Genomic DNA, 20886 nt, shown 5'->3' with positions numbered 1-20886 from the left:
AAGGAGCAAAAGATAAACAATAATGGATCAAATTATAAATTGATTAAAAAATTGATAGAGTAGGCTGGGCATGGTGGCTCACGCCTGTAATCCCAGCACTTTGGGAGGCTAAGGTGGGCGGATCACCTGAGGTCAGGAGTTCGAGACTAGCCTGGCCAACATGGTAAAACCCTGTCTCTACTAAAAATACAAAAATTAGCCAGGTGTGCACACGCCTGTAGTCCCAGCTCCTCGGGAGGCTGAGGCAGGAGAATTGCTTGAACCTCCAACTCAGGAGGCGGAGGTTGCAGTAAACTGAGATTGTGTCATTGCACTCCAGCTTGGGGTAACAGAGTGAGACTCTGTCTCAAAAACAAAAATTGATAAAGAGTAAAAATGAGTCATATATATGTATGGTATTATAGGAATTCAGAGAAGGGAACAATTGAGGGTTAGAAAGTTCAGGATTAGAGCTGTGAGGTGGATCTGTGTGCTAGTGTGAAAACAAAAACATCGAAAGACATTCAGTAAAAAGAGCAAGTTGCAGATGGTTACCAGAGGCTGGGAAGGGTAGTGGGACGGTGAGGGTGGGGGAGGAGGTGGAGATGGCTAATGGGTACAAAAAATATAGAAAGAATAAGACCTACTATTTGATAGCACAACAGAGTGCTATAGTCAATAATAATTGTATTTTTTAAAATAAAGAGTGTAATTGAATTGTTTGTAACTCAAAGGCTAAATGCTTGAGGGGATGGATACCCCATTCTCCACAACGTGTTTATTTCACATTGCATGCCTGTATCAAAATATCTCATGTACCCCACAAATGTTTCCTACAATGAACTCACAAAAAAATAAAAGGAGCAAATTACAGGTTTTTATGCATACATGGCCCAGTTGTGTATATACAAGGCTATTCAGATATATGCTCATATCTGTATAGATCATTTCTGAAAGGATACTCAACATGATTAATGGTGGCTACCTACGGAGAGTAGAAATAAGGGCTAAGGCAAATAACTAAACTTTGTCTGAAGTTTTGTTTTAAAAATAGTTTAGCATTTAAATAATGTTTTTCTTTGTAACAAAGTTATAGGCACAGAGAGTATTAGTGAATAATACCTTTTTAAAAGGCCAAAGTAGTCAACTCTTTCCTGTGGCTATTGGTCAAGAATGATCTTATATGATTATTGTGAATTGTCCACATCCTATAACCATGGCTCTTCTGTACTCTAATGAAATGCTTTGAAAGGAAGCATAATGAAAGTAGCCTGAAGGAGTTAGAATTTAAATCAGATCCTGAGGCTGGGTAGGATGGAAAGGAGAAGGAAGGGCATTCTTGATATAGACACAGCCTGTAGAGGAGCAGGGAGCAGGTGCATAGAGATGTGGCTGGTACAGAGTGAGGGCTCTGAAGCCAAGCAGGGAGTGCTTGGTAACAGAGGTAACAGAGACATAGGACTCTAGAAGAAGTGAGGGACCAAATCCTTATGGGCTTGACTGGCAAGACACCAGGAGTCTTAGACACTTCACCGCCATGGTTCTCCTCAGGGACACCAAACACTGCTTGAGCATTCATCATATGGCAGGCATTCATCTTATTCAAAGATGGATAAGAAATGGTCATTGCGTTCAAGGAACCAGATGAGACATGTGAAGGGGCAGTGTCATGGGCAGGAGGAACATGAGACTTAGGTCCATTAAAACTGGCTCCATCACTTACTGGTGTAAATGTTATAATCCCTTGGATCCCCCAGGTTCTTATCCTATAAAAAATCAGGATAAAAGCTACCTTGCCAGGAGGATAAAATGATTAGGATAGTAAGCCTGGTACCAATAAGCCATTAACAAATATGTTAGTCCCCTTTCTATCATATCTGCCCCGTTCCTAACCCCAAACCAATAGGAAGATAAAATGTGCTTCTTGTTTACCCTTTCTCCACAAAGGTGGTGCCAAAGAAAAGGATTTGTACTGTGCCTGTGTGGGCCAGGGGAGCAGGACCATCACCAAAATACATCAGATGGAAGAAGGGAGGGAAAGGAGACAAGGCTGGAGAGTGAGGAGCTGGTCCTCGAAGGCCTTTTAAGCAGTGCTGCAGAATTTCATGCAAGGGGAGCCATCCAAGGTTCCAGTGTATAAAGCAGGAGGTGGCACCATCAGATCTACGTGTCAGGAAGATCACTTAAGTAGCAGAAGGAAGGACGAACTGGAAGGGCAGAAATCAGAGCAGGAAACCAGTCTTCAAGTCACTCCCAGCCTCATCTTAATCTCCCAATTCCTACAGTACAAACTATTTCTTGAAGAAATTCAAGCACCTAATTATACACTGTCATATCTTGCTGTTCTGTATGCGTATTCTTCTCCAGAACCACATCATTAAGACTACTGAGGGCAGAAAGCAAACCAGACATTTCTTTCAAATTTCTCAAAGTGCTGAACATGGTGGCTAACTGCTTCTGAGTTGGAAGTGAACTGAGTTGAAAGTTATTGGGAGACGGATACTACCACTGTTTGAAGTGTAAACTGAGGAATTTAATTATTCATGCTTCCATGGTTCAGTATTCTCATGTTCCCTTCCTCCACCCTCCACAGTTTAGACAGAAACACGCCTTGACAGGGCCAGGGCTCGCTTTTTATCACAAAGCCCACTTCAGCGAACGCTAAGGCCAGGAGTGTGAGCTGAAACCTCATTTGGGCTGTACTTCTCAAGAGACACTAAAGTATCAGCTCATCCGAGTCACAGCACAGCCAGGGCTTGTCACCATGTTTGCTTTTTTTCTGATAAGAATAAATTCCAGGGTAGAAGGGAAGAAATCTCCAGTAGTTTCATGATTTTTCCCACCATTGCTCTCTTTTCATACTTGACTCTGTGGTGGGGAAAGCAGCCCATCAACACTTCAGCTGCCAGCATGGGCAACAGAGCAGCTAGGGGTGTTTCTACCAGCCCCTGGCATTTGCGGAGCCCTGGCTGTCTGTACATGGAAGCCCCCAGCCACTCCTGAGGCCCAGCAATGAACAGACAGTGGCGCAGTGCTGTGCACTTCTCCTTCCACCCTTACATCCTGTTCTACTAGGCACGTGAGCAGAACACAGGGCCCACATCTGAATGTTCGCCTACCTTACTGTCCTCCCAAGCAAACAGCTGCCCTTTGACCCCACCCCCCAGGCCTAGCAACATCTTCTCATGGGAGGAGGTCTACACAGCTGTAAGAAGTGTGCTCAGGGCCATTTGGTAAAAAAATTCCTGGGTCCTGGGTACCCAGCACATGGGGACAGTTTGGCTCCAGTGGGCATATCCCTTGGGCAAACAGGTCGCCTGCTCCACTGCTCTGTGGAGAGAGAACAGCTGGATAAAGGAACAGGGGCTTCTAGGTTGTGGGCATGGGAAGGGGGATCTGGTTGTCTGGGTCTAATATGAGATAAAGTTTCATGAATTCCTGAAAATACAGTCTCCTCAAGCTTTGGGCTGGCAAAGCTAAAAAAAAAAAAAAAAAAAGAAGAAGAAGAAGAAGGAGGAACGGAAGGGAAGGGATGGGAAGGGGAGGGGAGGAGAGAGGAGAGGAGGGAAGGGACTTAGGTCAAATCGGTAGACACTAATCAAATAGTAGTTGTTGACTTCCTCTTATAAATCCTAGGCCCTGTTGGTTAAAGTCTGATGGCCACAGCCAGGGAGTGAATGAATTCTTCTAGAATGATTTCACTGCAGGGCCACAATCAACTCAGAATAAGGAACCCCTATCCCTGTGCAATGTCTTCCTCCTATTCATTCCCTTCATTTAAGGAGACACTATCTCCACAAGCATCTCATGAGCTATTTATCAGTTAGGAATACTTTCTGTAACATTTCCTGTGTGAATCACTGCAAAGATCGTATCTGGGACAGCCTTTGAGCTTTAGGATTTGTGTCTCTTAGCTGCTGGTTCTTTTCACTCCCTCCACTGCTGTCCCCCTGCCACCAACCAATCCTTAGTGTGCAGGCTTGTTGCCTCATGGTTTTAATCTGGCTGCCCAAGCACCAGGTATTACACCTGTATTCAAGGCAGGAAGCAAGGGAAGGGTGGAATATGAGAGCACCAGTGATATCTTTTTATCTTCCTTTAATCAGAAGTCTGGGGCTTTCCCAGAAGCTCCCTGACTTCAGCCCAAATGTGTCACTGGGCTACCTTTAGCTGCAAAGGAAGCCTCTACAGTGGACCCCATCATGGAACAGGGCAAAGGCAAAAGGGCCTGGTCATGGGTTATGTGTTGGCTACCCAATGTATCTCCCACAAGGTGGAAAAGCCCTAAAGGCTTTGAGAGACTGAGCCCACAGAGATGAGCATCTCATAGTTCGGAGCTCCTTGGAAAGAGGCTTGAACCACCAGGGGGTGCCTATTGTCCCATCTTAATGTTACCCAAGTCTCTAGATAGAAAGAGGAGCTTTATTGAAGGTAGTGGTTCATTAAGTCCTTTGTCTAAAAGTAGGCATAAAAAGGAAATGGGGCAGAGTAGGCAATAGTTTTTAACGTCTTACGAGAATAAAAACCAAAGGCCCCCATTTGAAGAACATCTGATTGGCAGCTCCGAAGGCAGTAGGAAACAAATCTTTAGAACTTTGTCACATCTGTGGTCTCCACTGTGTTTCCCAGTGATGGGAGGGTCCCTGAACCTCTTTCAAAAGAAGCTGGGAAGTCCTAGGACCCTCCACTGCCTCCACTGTGGGGGCAAGTTCACGGAGGAAAGCACGCAGAGGTGCTGTGAACACAGGCCAGGAGGAAGATTCCTGTCAGCTGTGACGGGGACCAGCCTGGGCCCCAGAAGTTGCTTGAAGGCATACTTTTTACGTTAGTCACTCATAAGAGGTCCTGCAAGAGCTCAGTTACCAGAGAAATGTGGTCCTGAGGCCATCCTGAGAGTGATACCAGGACTGGTTCTGTGACGACTGAGCACCTAGAACAGGACCTGGAGGGAGGGGTGTGTCCCAGGACCTGGAGGGAGGGGTCGGCTTCAGGCAAGGTCAAGTGACCCCAACAGTGAAGGCTGACACGCATTGAAGGCAGATCACCACTGACTATGCCCAATAGGGAACTGCGAGTTTTGAGCGTTTGGAGCTTATTATAACCAGCAACTCCTGCTCAAAACCCCTGCCACGTCAGGCTAACACCACCTAACTCTTCACTTCTCTGAGGTCACCAGGTCAGAAACACCCCCTGTTTAACTTCATCTTTGTATCAAAACAACCAGCTGTCTTCTTCTGGGATCATGTGATGTGCGGCCCTTCCCTGATGCAAAAGTCTCTTTGTGTTCTTTCCTGCACTAACACCACACACGTGCAGCATGCTAGCTTCCAGGGCATTTTCTTCTACAGTCTCTCCCTCTGCGTTTGTCTCTGCAAGACAGCCAGATGCTTTCGATGTCTCTCTGGAGTAGTCTTTCTTCTGCATACACCAGTGTGCTGCCAAGGCATTGTTCTGGGTTAATTCAAGTCAGGTGGCAAGTGGTCAAGTAGCACTGCAGTCTGACTCATGAGGAACACAGGCATTTTGACATAGAGTCCACATGTAACATACAAAGTCAACTATTTCATCCATATAAGAAAAATAAAATTTTCACATAGAGAAAGCTACATTTTAAGAATACTGCAGTCAACACTGAATTAAATGACTCTAAATTGTTCACGTTAAAATGGTTAAATGTATGTTATGTAAATTTTAACTCCTTAAGAAAAATACTGTCTTACCAAAGTACAGTTTCTAACTTTATGAAGTACTTTTACTATCTATCAACTTTTCTTCTTCCACCCCTGTGGGCCAAAAATACAGAAACAGCCAGTTGTCTTTTCTCAGAGAAGAAAACCTTAGCCACACAGAAGGTATGACTTGCCAACCAGAGGACACTGAGCAACCAAGAACTCCAGTGTGTTGGCTCCTGGCCGATGCTCAGGCAATGGAAGTTCCAAATCAAGTCACTCAAGGCATGGTTCTTTCATTGACGCCACAGTCAGCAAAGGAAGCAAAGGCATCATCACATGAGATGGTTGCTGCCGTCTCTTCCTCTCCACGTTTGTTTGAACTGAGGAAGGAGTTTATGTCTCACAAGCAGTATGGCAGAAGGGTGGGTGTGCAGTTAAGATCCATCTTGCTGTCTGAGCCACTTCTCAAATGTTTTTTACTTTTTAATTTTCTAAGTATATAATTCAGTATTTTGTAAGTACTGCACATTCAAAAGTTGTAACCACCACTACTAACTTCAGAACATTTTCATCAGCCCCAAATAAATCCTATACCTATCAGCAGTCACTCCCCATCCCTCTTCCCCCCAGCCCCTGGTGACCACCTTTCTACTTTCCGTCTCTATAGATACTCCTATTCTGGACATTTCATATAAATGGAATCCTATAATCAATCAGTGGCTTTTTGTGTCTGGCTTCTTTCACTTAGCACAATGTGTCAAGATTCATCCATGTTATAGCATGAGTCAGTACTTCATTCCTTTTTATGGTCATCTAAACCATTTATGAGCCCCCAGAGATTCTTCCTGTTGCTTCTTTCCTGTTAGCTTTGAGGATAAGAAGACAGAGGGGACCACAGTCAGGGCAACAGAAGACAGCCCTCATCCTGGTAGTGCCCAGAGAGAAACAGACTCCCCAGGAACGTCACTAACATCCCCAACAATCTTCTTCTGGTAAAAGATATGAAAGGACTAGTAGGTCAGAATCATTAGCAAACAGTCTTGATTACACAGGTCCGTGCACAGCATGCAATTCAGTACAGCCCCAGGCCATTTTCAAGGCAGCAACTCCTGCAAACTCTTCAGACAACCACGTAGCCAGACCCACCACTTACAACAAAGGTATGGTCTGGCATCATTCAGAAAGAATCATCAGCCTGACCCCCTCCTTCTACAAGCTTTCAGGAGCTCCCTCTTAGACTGCTGAGCCATAGCACAGCAATTCTTCAGTGTTCTCTCCTCCTCTGAGTACAAGGTAGACAAGGAATGATCATGCCTATTTGCAGAAGAAGAAGTGGAGTCCCAGTAAGGGCAAGTGACCAGTATTCATTTACGACAGGTGACAGAAGTGAAATGAGAGGTCCTATCACTGCTCTGCGTATACCAAGTAGATCTACAAGAAGGTCAGCTAACTAAACACTCCTTCCAGGGATAAAGTAAGAGAAAAATTATAGTCAATTCTCAATTGTCCAGTTTTTAGGACATATATAAACCCAAGCTGTATTCTTCCTGCCACTGGACCATGTCTTCTTTTCCTGTAATTACATAGCATGTACCCAGAACACAACCTACATTAACAGCAAAACATCACAGGATGGTCAACTTGCAGCGTCCTCCCCACCCCCAAGTTCTCCAGCACAGACCAAAACCCACCACAAACAAAAGAAAGAGAGAAAAGTGGCACAGGTTCATTTTACATGAAGGTCCAAATGAAAATTGAGCCTTCTATTAGATCCAGCTGGCCCAGGAGAAGGCTTGACAAGGAGCAGTGGCCCCTGCCCAGCCTTCCCCACAGTCTCCCCATCCAGCCACACTTCTTACCCGCCCTTCGAACTTGGCGGTGGCTCCTTCTTTGATGCAGAGGTTCCGAGGGGGCAAAATGAAAGCAGGGGCCTCTGTCAGGGGCATGGAGCCAACTCTTGAGGGATCCACGCTGAGGGAGGTTTTGGAAATGTGTGACGAGGCAACCAGCTTCACATCCCCCATGGTCTGCAAAAAGGAAGGAAGAGGACCAGGTCAGATCAGACAAAGCATAGCCCTGTCTTCCCTTCAGGCATCAGGTGTGTCCAGCCTGGAGGTGTGGCTTTTACGTGGAGCAGATCCCCAGTTAGGTCAGTGTCCACCCACAGTTCCTCTCTGAAGATGAGAGGCTCTGTCTTTTATACACAAAGTGCTAGGACAAGGCACAGCCCATCCCAGACAAATGCTCCGGTTCCCAGGGCAATGCCCTGCCTCCTCAAAACCCTGTGGGGAACTTCCCATCTTTTCACTGTCCCTTTCTTCTAGGAAAGGGGAAGCTGAGGACAAGAATGGAGAAACAGTTCTTGTAATAGGTATCGATAATCTGTATTTAATAGTCACTAACTCTTCAGGACCAACATCTACATTAAGCACTTCTGGTAGAAAGTAGAAACTGCTTTAGCCTGAACTGCAAGAGCTTGCAGGTTATAGAAAAATGGGATCCATACTCCAAGAGAGGAAGGCAGTTTTGGGTTAATACGGCAAGAACCTTGGGTGAGGTAAGGGGAGAGTCTTGGCTGAATGAAGGGAAGGAGGCAGGCAAGGGGGGACATCCCACCTCTGAGGAGCAGATTGTGAACAAGGTTCTGAGATCACAGGTCATCAGAGAAGCGGGGTGTTTTCAGATTATCCAGGCTAATGCCTCTGTTTATAACTGAAGCCCAGAGAGGGTAAGTCGCTTGCCCCAGGAGACAGAGCAAAACGATGGCATCACTGGCAAGAATACCTTAAGCCCTGACTCCTGGTCCAGGGCCTACTGGGGACTAGATAAGATGCGACTGGGGCTGGCAAGGGTAGCAGAATAAGGGGTTGACGTGAGAAGTAACAGATGACTACCCATTAGAGCGATGGTCAACTCTTTTGTGATATTTAATTATTCTCAATTTTAAATACATTTCTATTCTCAATTTTAAATACATTTCATCATAAAACTTGAAAATTATCAATATGTAAAAATAATAAGTTATCATTTATTGAGAATACATTCTGTTCCAGGCACCATATCAAGCATTTGATACATTATCTCATTTGTTTTAATCCTCAGAACAACCCCAGGAAGTATGTATAGTCATCATTTTGCAAATAAAGAAGCTGAGCTCAGACAGGTGGAATAACTTGCCCATTACACAGTTATTCATTGGCAGAAGTGGAAGTTAAACCCAGATTTATCAGGCTCCAGAGTTCTTTTAAAATGTGAAAATGTGAAACTAAAATAAAAGTTTTTTTAAGTGAAAAGATCCATAATTCTATTATATAGAATGGTGGTGCATTTCCCTCCAATTTTGTTTTTATCAATATAGAAAAACAAATATCTTACATCGTTGAAAGCATACCATGTACATAGATGTTTTCTATTTTTTTCCCTACAACTTTTCTTAAAATAAGGGGGAAAAGTTGCTTTTAAGACATTCGATTTTCAAATATGCATCATATTGATGTATGACTTACATAACTATCTCCCTACTGCTGGCCATTTGGATAGTTTCTAAATATTTTATGATGCCTGGTGATGAGCCTATGTGTGCTGAAATCTATGCCTGAGTTCCTACAGATTTCCTTAGGAATAATTCCTAAAGTGGAATTATTATAAATTCATATCTGAGTCCTTGATTGCAAGCAACAGAAGCTAACTCTGGCTCTTATAAACAGAGAAGAGATTTGTTGGAAAGATGGTGGAGTTTCAGGGGGAATTTCCAAAATCCATAAAAAATCTGAAGAACCAGGCCGGGAAAACATTGCAGTTGAGAGCAGCTAGGTGGTCGGACTCCAGCCAAGGCCATTGGAAAATCATTGCCACCACCTGGAATACACCCTAAGTGTCCCTGTCCCAGGTTCCAAGTGCAGGTGGGGACAACTCCAGGCTGACCATCATTTCTTACCACAAAATCCCTGGTGACTGGCCCAGATGTGGGACACACATCTGCTGAACTGAAGAGAAGCCATATTCCTAGATTTGCTTTTCTGTTCATTTTCTTTGGCTGTCTGGTCACACACTTAAGTCCTATGCTGTGAGTCAGGTAAGCTGACACAAATGAACAACGCTTTCTGGGGCATGTAATTAGTTTGTTTAAACTTAATAATCTCTAACAAAAATAAAATGGGGATATCTCTTGTGAAGTTCAAGTGAAAGTAGCAAAGGGACTAGGCTCGTTTGTAATAGGGCACATCCCATGCTTGATAAACCCAGCTTTCTCTTTCACTGATAAGATATTAGCTTTGCAAACAAAATTCCTTTCCAAATGATAAGACTCACAGGTTCCCTGCAGTAGGTGACAATAAAAGCAAACACTAGTGTAGCACTTACTAGATGTGGGGTACTCTTCCAAGCCCTTTATAAATAATAAATAGCTAATTTGCTCCTTACAACACTATGAGACAGCAAATCTTGGTATCCCCAATTTATGGATTAGACACCTGAGGCACAGTGAGATTGAGAAATTTGTCCAAGTTCATGCTTTTATTAGGGGGCAGAACAGGCATTTGAACCCAAGCACCTGGTGCCAGAGCCGCTATTCTTAACCACTGGGCCCTCTTGCCTCCTGTAAGCAGCCAAATGGGCTGGTGGGAAAGGAAAAGTCAAAGTTGAGATAACAAGGGGAAAAGCTGAGAGCCGCTACCATATATATACAAAATTAAAATATTCTGTAATACTATCAACAACATTAAAAGATGGGTGATAACCTGGAATAAAATGTTTGCACCAAACAAAAGTCTTTACATATCAGAAGAAAGCAGTCCAACAGATCAACAGGTGGATGATATGACCTGAACAGTGCACAGAAGATGTACCACTGAACACTGCTTGGCTCCAACGATAATCCAAGACTGCAAATTAAGAATAAGCTGTCACTTTTTAAAAATGAACCAAAACATTTCATTTAAATGACATTTAAGAAGAAACATAACCTATGCTGCTGGTGAGACCATGGAGAGATGGACATGCCCACACCCTCCGTGGGGAATAAAAACTGGTGTAGTCTTTCTGGAAAGCAATTTGGTAAAAAGACTCTTAAAAATACATCCATATCTTTTCCATTAATCCTACATTTAGAAATAAGTTATTGGGAAAGAATCAGAGATACAGCCCAAAATTTATTTACAAGAACACTATTTGCATTATTTATGACAGAAGCTAGACCATATTTTTAAAAATCCAACAGTGAGAACTGGTCAAATACAGTGGAATACCAGATGGCTTTATGGATACACATTTACAGAGAAAATAATGATATGAATTTGATGATATAGAAATTTTAAATTAAAAAAATTATGGAAAATTTCAAACACGCAGAACAGTAGAATGAATGATAAAATGAGCACCCACAGTGCCTATCACCTAGATTTAACAATTAACATTTTGCCATATTTATAGCATTTATAGCATATAGTGTATGTTTGTAGAACCATTTAAAAGCAGTCATACTATAATTTTAATGGCAAGCATCAAGATATATTCATTCACTCAATTAAAATATATTTATTAAATACCTACCATGTGCCAAGCTACAGACTTGGTATACAGCAGCAAACAATTACACGAGTGGGGCATGTGTGTTGTGTGTTTGTGTGGCGACCGTAGAAACACGGGACTGGGGAAGGAATGGGCCTCTGATATCCCACATAGCTACCCAGGACCACACCCCAGTAGGAACACTGCTCCCTGTGCCCTCCTCCTCTGCCACAGAGGTGAAGTGACAGATACACTGTGCAGCCAGGACCGGGTGGAGACTTGGGGTAGAGGTGGGGACAGATATCATGAGGATCAGACTTTTGTGACCCTGCCACAAACCCAGGGGCACGGCCACTTTAAAGCTGTGGGCTGGGCAAGGCGCTCCAACTCTCTTGGCTTCCATCTCTTTCTCTGTCAAATGGAACGATCATATCAGCCTCATAAAGTTGAAGGGAAGGCTTGAATGAGAATGTATATAACACCCATAATATAGCACAAAAGGCATTCAATAGCAGTGACTGTCAACATCATTATCATCCAGTTCCCAAAGGGACGCCCATCTCTCCACCCTGAATATAGATCTAGACCCTTTCACCAAGGACAGCAAGAAGCCCCAATTATCTTCAGGCAAGGGTATCTGAGTGGGGTGACTGGAAAACAGCAGCAGGAAGCAGATAGCAGAATTCCCTGGGAAGGTGGGGAGGAGGGCCTGAGGCCCATGGGCAGCTTCCTGCAGCATCTTTGTGTCTGTACTAGCAGCATAATGAGCAAGGTGTATGTGCTGACATCACGCTGGACACCCATCTCAATCAGAAAGAGCAGTTCTAATGATCACCCCTTCACAATGAAGACATGGAGGCTCAGAAAGCCAACTACTCTTGTCTAAGGTCACACAGCTCAAAAGTGAAAACCAAACCAAGGTCTGATTACAAAGCCAAAATCTGCTGGCTTCTTGGAGGCCCCAAATCTCAAATGAGGCATTTCTTGCCATCCCCAGTAACGAGAAATGCAATAGGCAGAGGCTTGGGAGTTGTACAGAGGAAGAGGAGCAGAGGACGTGCCTCCCCCTTCTGCTGTCAGGCCTGGCTTTGAAGACACAAGACTCTTCTCTACCTTTGCTTTCAGGGGAGCTGGAAGCTAGGAGTGGTGAGATCCTCCTGGAAGGTAGGAGTGGCTGAGGACCCTCTGTGCAAGTCCTCTTGATCTAAACCCATGGAAATCTCCTGAAGGCCCCAGATGTTCTCATCAAAAGGCACCTGCTTGGTCTCAAGAGCACATTAGACAGGAGTCATCCAGCCCTAGGAGAGGTGTGGCTTCAGATTAGAAAAGGAACAGGCAAATCAATACAGCAAGGGAACATCTAGTCCCTTGCAAGGCGGTTTTGTGGGGGAGAGTTACTCAACTATTGTGTGGGCAGGACCAGAGCCCAGCCACACCAAACAGCTCTGCTCACCCTCAGCCCATCGCTCCACCCACTGCCATCCTCAGCATAAACAGATCCCTGCCACACAATTAATGGTTACTGACATATGTGGAATGCTCTGTCACAAAATAATAATAATAATAATAATAATAATAATATAATAAAGTAAATTAGACCAAACCTTGTTCCTCTCTAATCCCTTGTCGAGCCTGTTGACTATATTCCAATCAAGAAAACCAGAGAGGTTGGGTGATTTCTGCAATAATTTCTCTAATGGCAGAGCAATGCTCAGTGGCTAGAATCAAACACACTCAGCTAGGGGGTCTTATTCAATACAAGCTAAACACAGATCAAACGGGAAACACAGAGAAGTAAGAAGAAAAAAACAGAGCAGTGGTTCAAGAGCAGGAAACTCCCCCTTACCCCTTTACCCCTCACCCCATGATGCTTGGGCCAAAGCCCACCTCCAAATGAGGCTTTCACAACTAGCATAATATATTAAACATTTGAAGCAGCATTGAGTTAATTGGACTTTAATTTGATCAAAAGCACTTTAAATTGTCTCTTGAACCCAGAAAGGAACACTTTCAACTACAGCGAAAAGAGATTGCAACTAGGAGGCAAATGACTCAGAAAATAAGTTTAAAAAAGCAGGGCTCAAGAAATACCACAGAACGAGTTTAGAGAAACCAGTTGTCCCCTTCCCTACCTAAAGGGTACACACTTTAAGTGATCATTGTCTTGAAGCACCTGGTCAGTTTGCCGGGCATCTTGGAAATACCATACCTTCCCTAGAGGGAGGGGCTCCCAAGCAGGCTCCGCAGTCTGCCGTGAACCCTACCTCCAACAACGGCACACATCAGAGGCAGCAAAACCACCCATGTGCAAGTGCCCCAGGCACTGACAGCTCCGCTATCCCACCTTAATCCTCTCTGCAATGCACTCAAATCCTGACAAGTTCCTTAATCACTCCTAATTCCGGAGTGCGCTGCTCCTCAGCTGTGCCAGGCTGACTTGCTGTGACCTACCAGAGCAAAGCTGGGCAGGGCCACACACCAGTGAACGGGACCCACCTTACCGCGGCCTCTTCCCCGGCAGCTCTCACATGAGTCAGGATGCGAGGCAGCCACACTTCACCACCAACGTACTGCAGAGGTTCCTGTCCAAGGTCCAGCCACGAATGGAGAGCGAAGGAGTGCCGGGCGCCACAGAGCCCAGGGCCAGACCGAAAAAGTTAAGGGGCTTTTGTTCTGACTCTGCTCGCAGATGTTGCAACTTGCCTTCCGCTGAGCAGCCAACTTCACCCGGTCCGGGAGATCTGTTGTTCTAATCCGCCCAGCTGGGGTGACCTTTGAAACCTCTGGCTGCCACTGCAGAGGCTCTCAATGGAGTCCTGGGGGAGCCAGGGGTGGAAGCTCACAGGTTTTTATTTTTACTTGTTCAGAGCTGCAGATTCTAATCTGAGTGTGGAGCAAAGGGAGGACCCTGTCAAGTGGAGAGCTGAGCCCTCGGAGGGGCTGGGCACTCTCCCAATTCCACATCTGGCCTGGAACGCCACTCCAACCCCTTGGCACATCTGGCCTGGGATTACCACCCAGGGCTCGTAAGATATTTCCTCCTGAGACCCAGCTCTTTCTTCCCTAAGCCGAAGAAGCCTTGTTTATGATCCCTAGAGCAGGATGCAAGCCCAGCAAGCAGATGGATGGAGAACTCCTGTGCTGCATTTTTCATAAGGAATTGCGCTGATGAGAGCCAGGCTCCACAGACTGTGTTCATGTTGAGCACGACTTTGCCTCGTTGGTCCAGAGCCCTGGAGAGCTTCAGGAATGATCCTTGGAGCACTCCTCTAAGATGAGGCAGCAAGGTGATGCCCTGTCCAGACCTTTTCCTCCAGCGAGAGAAGGTATTTTCATAGTTCCAAAGGAACATCCTATGCAACTCACACCTTGGGGCAGACTGCGGACATCCGAATCGGCAATGACATGAATTTAAGCTTTTCCCTTGAATCCTATCTGATTCTTGAAGAGTTGGTATTCTTCTAACACCTAGGAGACCCCCTACCTGCTTTCTCAGTAGTTCTCAAGCATTTTTGTCTCAGGGTGGGCCCCTTTATGCTTCTAAAAATTATTGAGGACCCCAAGGACCTTTTGTTTGTGAGTTATTGCTGTCAATATTTACCGTATTGGAAATTAAAACTGGGAAATATTAATTCATTTTAAAACATCAATAAGCCCATTATAGGCTAACATAAATAACATTTTAAGAGAAAAATATATTTTTTTTTTTTTTTTTTTTTTTTTTTTTTTTTTTGAGACGGAGTCTTGCTGTGTCACCCAGGCTGGAGTGCAGTGGCGCGATCTCGGCTCACTGCAAGCTCCGCCTCCCGGGTTTACGCCATTCTCCTGCCTCAGCCTCCGAGTAGCTGGGACTACAGGCGCCCGCCACCACGCCCGGCTAGTTTTTTGTATTTTTAGTAGAGACGGGGTTTCACCATGTTAGCCAGGATGGTCTCGATCTCCTGACTTCGTGATCCACCCGCCTCGGCCTCCCAAAGTACTGGGATTACAGGCTTGAGCCACCGCGCCCGGCCAGAAAAATATATTTTCTAAGACGAAAAAGAATTTAATGAGAAGAGTTGCTCCTTTTTGCAAATTTCTTTAATGTCTGGCTTAGTAGAAAACAGCTAGATTTTCATATCTGCTTTTGCATCCAATCTATTGTGACATCATAGCTACTTAAACACTGTACACCTGAAAGAGAATGAGAGTGAAATAAAGCAAATGATGTTTTCTTAGAAAAACAACTTGGACGTCAAGGGCCCCTGGAAGAGTCTCAGGAACCCCCAGGGCACATTCTGAGAACCACCACATTAGCCTCTCTCCCTACTCTCTCTGTTACCATCTACTCTCATTTCCATCCTTCTTAAAATACACAAGGAGAAAGGGAAAAGTGGTCTTCTTTATTTTTTAACTTTTACTTTATTTTCCCTTTTAAAAAATAAGTTTTATTCTAGAATAAAGGAGTACATGTGCAGGCTTATTACAAAGGTAGATTACATGATACTGAGGTTTGGGGTATGATTAAATCCATCACCCAGGTAGGAAGCATAGTACCCAACAGATAGTTTTTCAGCACTTGCTCCCCTCCCTTTTTCCCTCCTCTAGTAATCCCTAGAGTGTCTATCGTTCTATTGTTATGTTCACGTGTACCTCATGTTTAGCTTCCACTTATAAGTGAGAACATGTGGTATTTGTTTTTCTGTTTCTGTGTTAGTTAGCTTAGGATAATGGCCTCCAGTTGCATCCATGTTGCTGCAAAGGACATGATTTCATTCTTTTTTATGGCTGCATAGTATTCTATGGTGTATATGTTCCACATTTTCTTTATCCACTCCACCACTGATAGGCACCTAGTTTGATTCCATGTCTTTGCAATTGGGAATAGCACTGTCAAGAACATACAGATGCATGTGTCCTTATGACAGAATGATTTATTTTTCTTTGAATATATACCCAATAATGCGACTGCTGGGTCGAGTGGTAGTTCAACTCCTAGTTCTTTGAGGAATCTCCAAACTGCCCCAGTGGCTGGACTAATTTACATTCCCACCAACAGTGGGAATGTAAATTTTTTTTTTTTCTCCACAGCCTTGCCAACATCTGTTATTTTGGACTTTTAAACAAAAGCCATTCTGACTGATGTGAGATGGTATCTCATGATGGTTTTGATTTGCATTTCTCTGATGATTAGTGATGTGGCACATTTTTTCATATGTTTGTTGGCTGCTTGCATGTATTATTTTAAGATCTGTTTGAATCATTTGCCCAGTGGAAAAGTGTCTTTAAATGAGTAGCGGTGTGTGGTTTAAGGGACAGGTGAGCAAGAGAGTGAATCAAGATGTAATTTGATTCCATCTTTTCTTCCAAAGAGAATGAATGAACACTTGTGGACCAGGGCGATTTGAAGCCTGAGACCGATACTGATAAATAGAATGCCTTTAAGTCAGTTAAGTCCCTGGTCAAGAATACAACCCAGACTCTGGGAAACCTTGCACATGGAGATATTAGAATATTTTTGGCTTATAAAGGGAGGAATGAATCCAAAAAACAATGCTGTTGACTACTGAGGAATAGATGTGAATGCAGATCTAAGTCTTCTTAGACAGGTCTTTGGTAGTAGATAACAGCACTGGAAAGTCATTTTGAATTGGACAGAACCAAGAATAATGATTTAGGCAAAAATATGGAAAGTGTGTCTATCAAGCCTATGGGTTAAACTAAGCAAATACGAACAGTTAATATGTTGGATGTTAAATATAACTCTGAAAGATCAGCAAATGGACTGCAGCTTGAGAAGAAGTTTCAATGAAAAACAATTTTTAGACCCGGCACAGTTGCTCACTCCTTTAATCCCAACACTTTGGGAGGCCATGGTGGGAGGATAACATGAGGCCAGGCGTTCAAAACCAGCTGGGCAACATAGCAAGACCTCATCTCAACAAAAAGTTTAAGAAAACTAGCCAAGCATGGTGGCGTACATGTCGCAACTACTGGAAAGGCTGAGGCGGGAGTATCACTAGATCCTAGGAGTTCACGGCTGCAGTGAGCTGTGACAGCACCCCTGCACTCCAGCCTCGGTGACAGAGTGAGAACCCATCTCTTAAAAAAAGAAAACAATTTTTAAATTCCTATACTTGAGTTCAAAAACAAAAACAAATCAGTGTTTACAATCAGTATGAAACTAAACACAGACTTCTGTCACCTGGGATTAGGCCAAGTCCCATGTTAGAAGCCCATCAGATCCCTTTTTTTCTCTGCCCTACACGTCACAGTTGGCAGTCTGTAGTCATGTGGACATTTGATTAATATCTGTTTCCCCAACTGGAACATAAGCTACACCAGGTCACAAGTCCTGTGTGTTTCACTCGCTACTGTATCCCCAATGCCTGAAATACTGATGAGCACACAGGAAGTTTTCAATAAATACTGTCGAATGCATGAATGAATAGAAATTTGGGTTAAAAAACATAAAAAGTCATTTTCAAACGATGACACCACTTAATTTTGTTGTATAGGGAATCTTGAGAATATTAGAGTGTGTAAGGAAAAGGGCAGGTGAACAGGTTATGCAATAACAAATCTGCCCCTTGGGGCCTATATGTATTTGGTGCTAGGCACACAGCTGCCAGTCCTACCTCTAAACCTGGCATGTAACTTGTGCATCCTTTCTACTCTTTGTTTCTCAGTCTTCCCGGCTATGACATGGGCATACTCATAGCCTGCCCGGGTACAATCTCAGGGTTTCCTGCTGGCATCCTTGAGTGATTTGGATCCAGGTCCCTGGGTTCCCACATGAAAGCACACAAAGCCAGCCCACTCTTGTCCCAACAGCTGAGTTCTTCCCTGAGCCACATGCAGCCTCTCCCTCCCCATGGCTTCCTGGGCCTTTCCTCTTGGAAAACACATTAAAGGAAGGGCTGGGCTTCTGCAGGCAGACAAGCTGCCCACATCAGCGGGGCCACATCAGCAGAGCAGCAGACCACGGGTGGGAGGAGCATGTCTGCTCACACAATCCTGGTGCCCACATCTTTGGCAGAAAGTTATTTTTAAATTTTCCTAAGAGGGGACGACAACGACAACGACAACGACGACAACAACAACAACAACACACACAGGCACATGCACACAGATAGAATCAAATCAACACCCCTAACCTCACACATAGGGTGAGGGAGCAAGGCCTGGTCTCCTGGAGTTGTTCTCTTCCTGCTGGAATTCTTGCTTTATTTGGGATTTGATGGGAACAGACTGAGAGAAGTTTTGTGCGATACAAGTCATATGCAAACGAAATTAAAGCCAGAACCAGAGCCCTGCTTATAACTAAATTAGCAAAACGCACACTCCCGCTAGAATCCTAAAGTTCACTCACTTCATTCTTAGGCATCACCCCCTCAGGATTCAGTTTAGGGTATCAAGTGTACTTGTTGAACTCCTACCACCACTGTCTCCTTCTCAAATACCACGCCCCCCCCAACTCCATTCTGCCAAGCAGAACTGTGCCTTGGGTTTTAAACCCTAAGAGACGAGGTGTGAGTACTCAGGTAGGGGCAGCCTCACCACCACTAGCCTACCGAAGCCCAGGAAATCGACTCAGGGAACAAGAACAGAGCTCGTGGCTTCCAATCCCTAGGAGGGTGGTTTGAGGCAATTGACAATCTCTCAAAATCTTAGTTTATTCATCTGTAAAATGGGGCTACGGCTAATACCCTCCTACTTGCAAGATTGTTATAAGGGTCAGCAACGTGCATAAAAAGCGGCCTCAGGCTAGTCTCTCACACAGAATAGGAACTGAATCTCTCTGATGGCTGCTACTGTTAATGTTGTTATTGCTTTTATGATTTTAAGGTTTCTATCAGAGGCTCAGAGAATAAAGGCAACCTTGTTCAAAGTAGGGAGCACAGGAGAAATCCGGATGGCACTGGAGGGTGAGATAGCACAGAAGAATCAGCGACTCTCATGCTTATTATGGTGCTGCCACCCAAACCAGCTGTGTGATCTCAGGAAGACTACCTTCCTTCTCTGGTCCTCTCTACATGGCCTGAAGGGTCTCTTTGGGCATTTCCTGTCCTAGTGTACCTTTCTCTAAGACTGCCACCAGCTCTCCACAAGACGTGGGCAGGTATGAAAGGTTCCAGCAGGGGGAACCAAGCCCAGGCAGGGACAAGCTGCTGCAGGACCCCAGGAGAGGAGGCAAAGCTTATCTAACAGAAAAGACTTCTGGCCAGGCGCGGTGGCTCATGCCTGTAATCCCAGCACTTTGGGAGGCCGAGGCGGGTGGATCATGAGGTCAGGAGATCGAGACCACGGTGAAACCCCGTCTCAACTAAAAATACAAAAAATTAGCCGGACGTGGTGGCGGGCGCCTGTAGTCCCAGCTACTCGGCTTGAGGCAGGAGCATGGCGTGAACCCAGGAGGCGGAGCTTGCAGTGAGCCAAGATCACGCCATTGCACTCCAGCCTAGGCGACAGAGAGAGACTCAGTTTCAAACAAACAAACAAACAAACAAAGAAAAGCCTTCTGTTGGGGCTCCCTGCGCGCAGGGCCGCCCGCCAGCCAGGTAAATCAGGCAGGCACACCTGGTCCTCGAGGCACACCTGTGAGACAGCGGCACAGTCTAGGAAGACTCTGAGGTCTGGGTCAGTCCTGGACCCACACCTGTGCAGTGATTCTAGCTTGTCTGCTTCTGGCCAGCTCCCAGGTGGAGCCCTCTGATTGGATGAGGTCTGTCCAGAGAAGAGCTGGGGCTGGAAGAACTAAGGGGAAATCCCAGGGGGGAAAGAAAAAGAGAGAACCAATAATAGTTGCCATGTACTTAGCACTTACTGTCAGGCATTGGACTAAGTACTTAAGGTGACTTAGAACTCATTTAATCCCTTAGCAGAATGGCAAATATTAACAGCAAAATTAATGGGGCAGAATGTTGGGGAGTATCATTGCTCATAAGGTAAATGGAATATACTCCCTGTCTTTCAATCTCTTCATTCTTCCTTTCACTCCCACTCCCTCAATTCTGCCAGCATTTGGTAATTTGAGTTATTTTGAAACAGAAATCTTGCAGGGGGCAGGGAAGGAAGCTGGGGAGAGGGCCAGCAGGTGGGTTTGGGGAACCCATGGCAGTGGGGTGTGCTATTGGTGCTCTAGGGTCACAGGATTGAGAGGAGACCCAGAAAGGAGAGGGAGTGAAAACGGTCACCTCTCTGTGGCAGGAGTCGGCCCTGCCCTCCCCTCCTCTCCAACACTGGTCTGTGAGATGCCTAGGAAAGTCCACTTGGGAAAAGAAGGTGCAGGAAGGAAATGCACCTCATGATTCTGCAGCTCACACGCTTCCCTGGAGCAGGCTGTGAGTAGGTTCTCTACCTGCAGACTAGAGATCCCATTCCTTCGGTCTAGAATGGCCTGAAATACACAAGGCCTCCCTGCTTTCTGCAGGGAGCTGGTTCTGTGGGGATGATCTTAAGGGACAAGCCCGGAAGATACTTTCCTAGGAAGACCCTTAGATTCTGAGGGCATGGGCACAAGTGAACTGGGAGAGAAGCTGCCCAGGCCTGCCTTCTAAATGTGGTCCCTGCTCCTCTCTATGCAGTTTAGGGGAGGCACCAGGTCCCATGGCCTGTTTCCCTTGGGAAAACTTTAGCTCTGTGACTCAACTAACACCTGGCTGACTGGAGGAGAGGGAAGAAGGAAGGCGCTTCTGTGCGTGTCCTCCTTTCCATGTGAGAGCTTAAGCCATTCAGCTGGAACAGG

General features: G+C 45.1%; 1 protein-coding gene across 5 annotated transcripts in view; it reads right to left on the bottom strand.

The window, feature by feature from the left end:
- Nucleotides 1–20886, bottom strand: part of MYLK (myosin light chain kinase) — a 220829-nt gene that overhangs the window by 173496 nt on the left and 26447 nt on the right. The window contains exons 1-2 of one of the 5 annotated variants that reach the window (XM_050781570.1): nt 13656–14022; nt 7511–7678 (exon numbers count right to left, since the gene is read on the bottom strand). In XM_050781570.1, the coding sequence (XP_050637527.1) occupies nt 7511–7675 (165 nt within the window). In that variant the 5' untranslated portion in view covers nt 7676–7678; nt 13656–14022. Of the gene's footprint in view, nt 1–7510; nt 7679–13503; nt 13528–13655; nt 14023–20886 lie in introns of those variants that run through there. The other 4 variants (XM_050781566.1, XM_050781568.1, XM_050781569.1 and 1 more) reach the window with 4 other exon arrangements.

This window comes from Macaca thibetana, chromosome 2, assembly GCF_024542745.1.
Source record: "Macaca thibetana thibetana isolate TM-01 chromosome 2, ASM2454274v1, whole genome shotgun sequence".
NCBI classification, from domain to species: domain Eukaryota; kingdom Metazoa; phylum Chordata; class Mammalia; order Primates; family Cercopithecidae; genus Macaca; species Macaca thibetana.
Note: the sequence above shows the minus strand (reverse complement) of the source record. Positions and strands in the feature narration are given on the sequence as shown.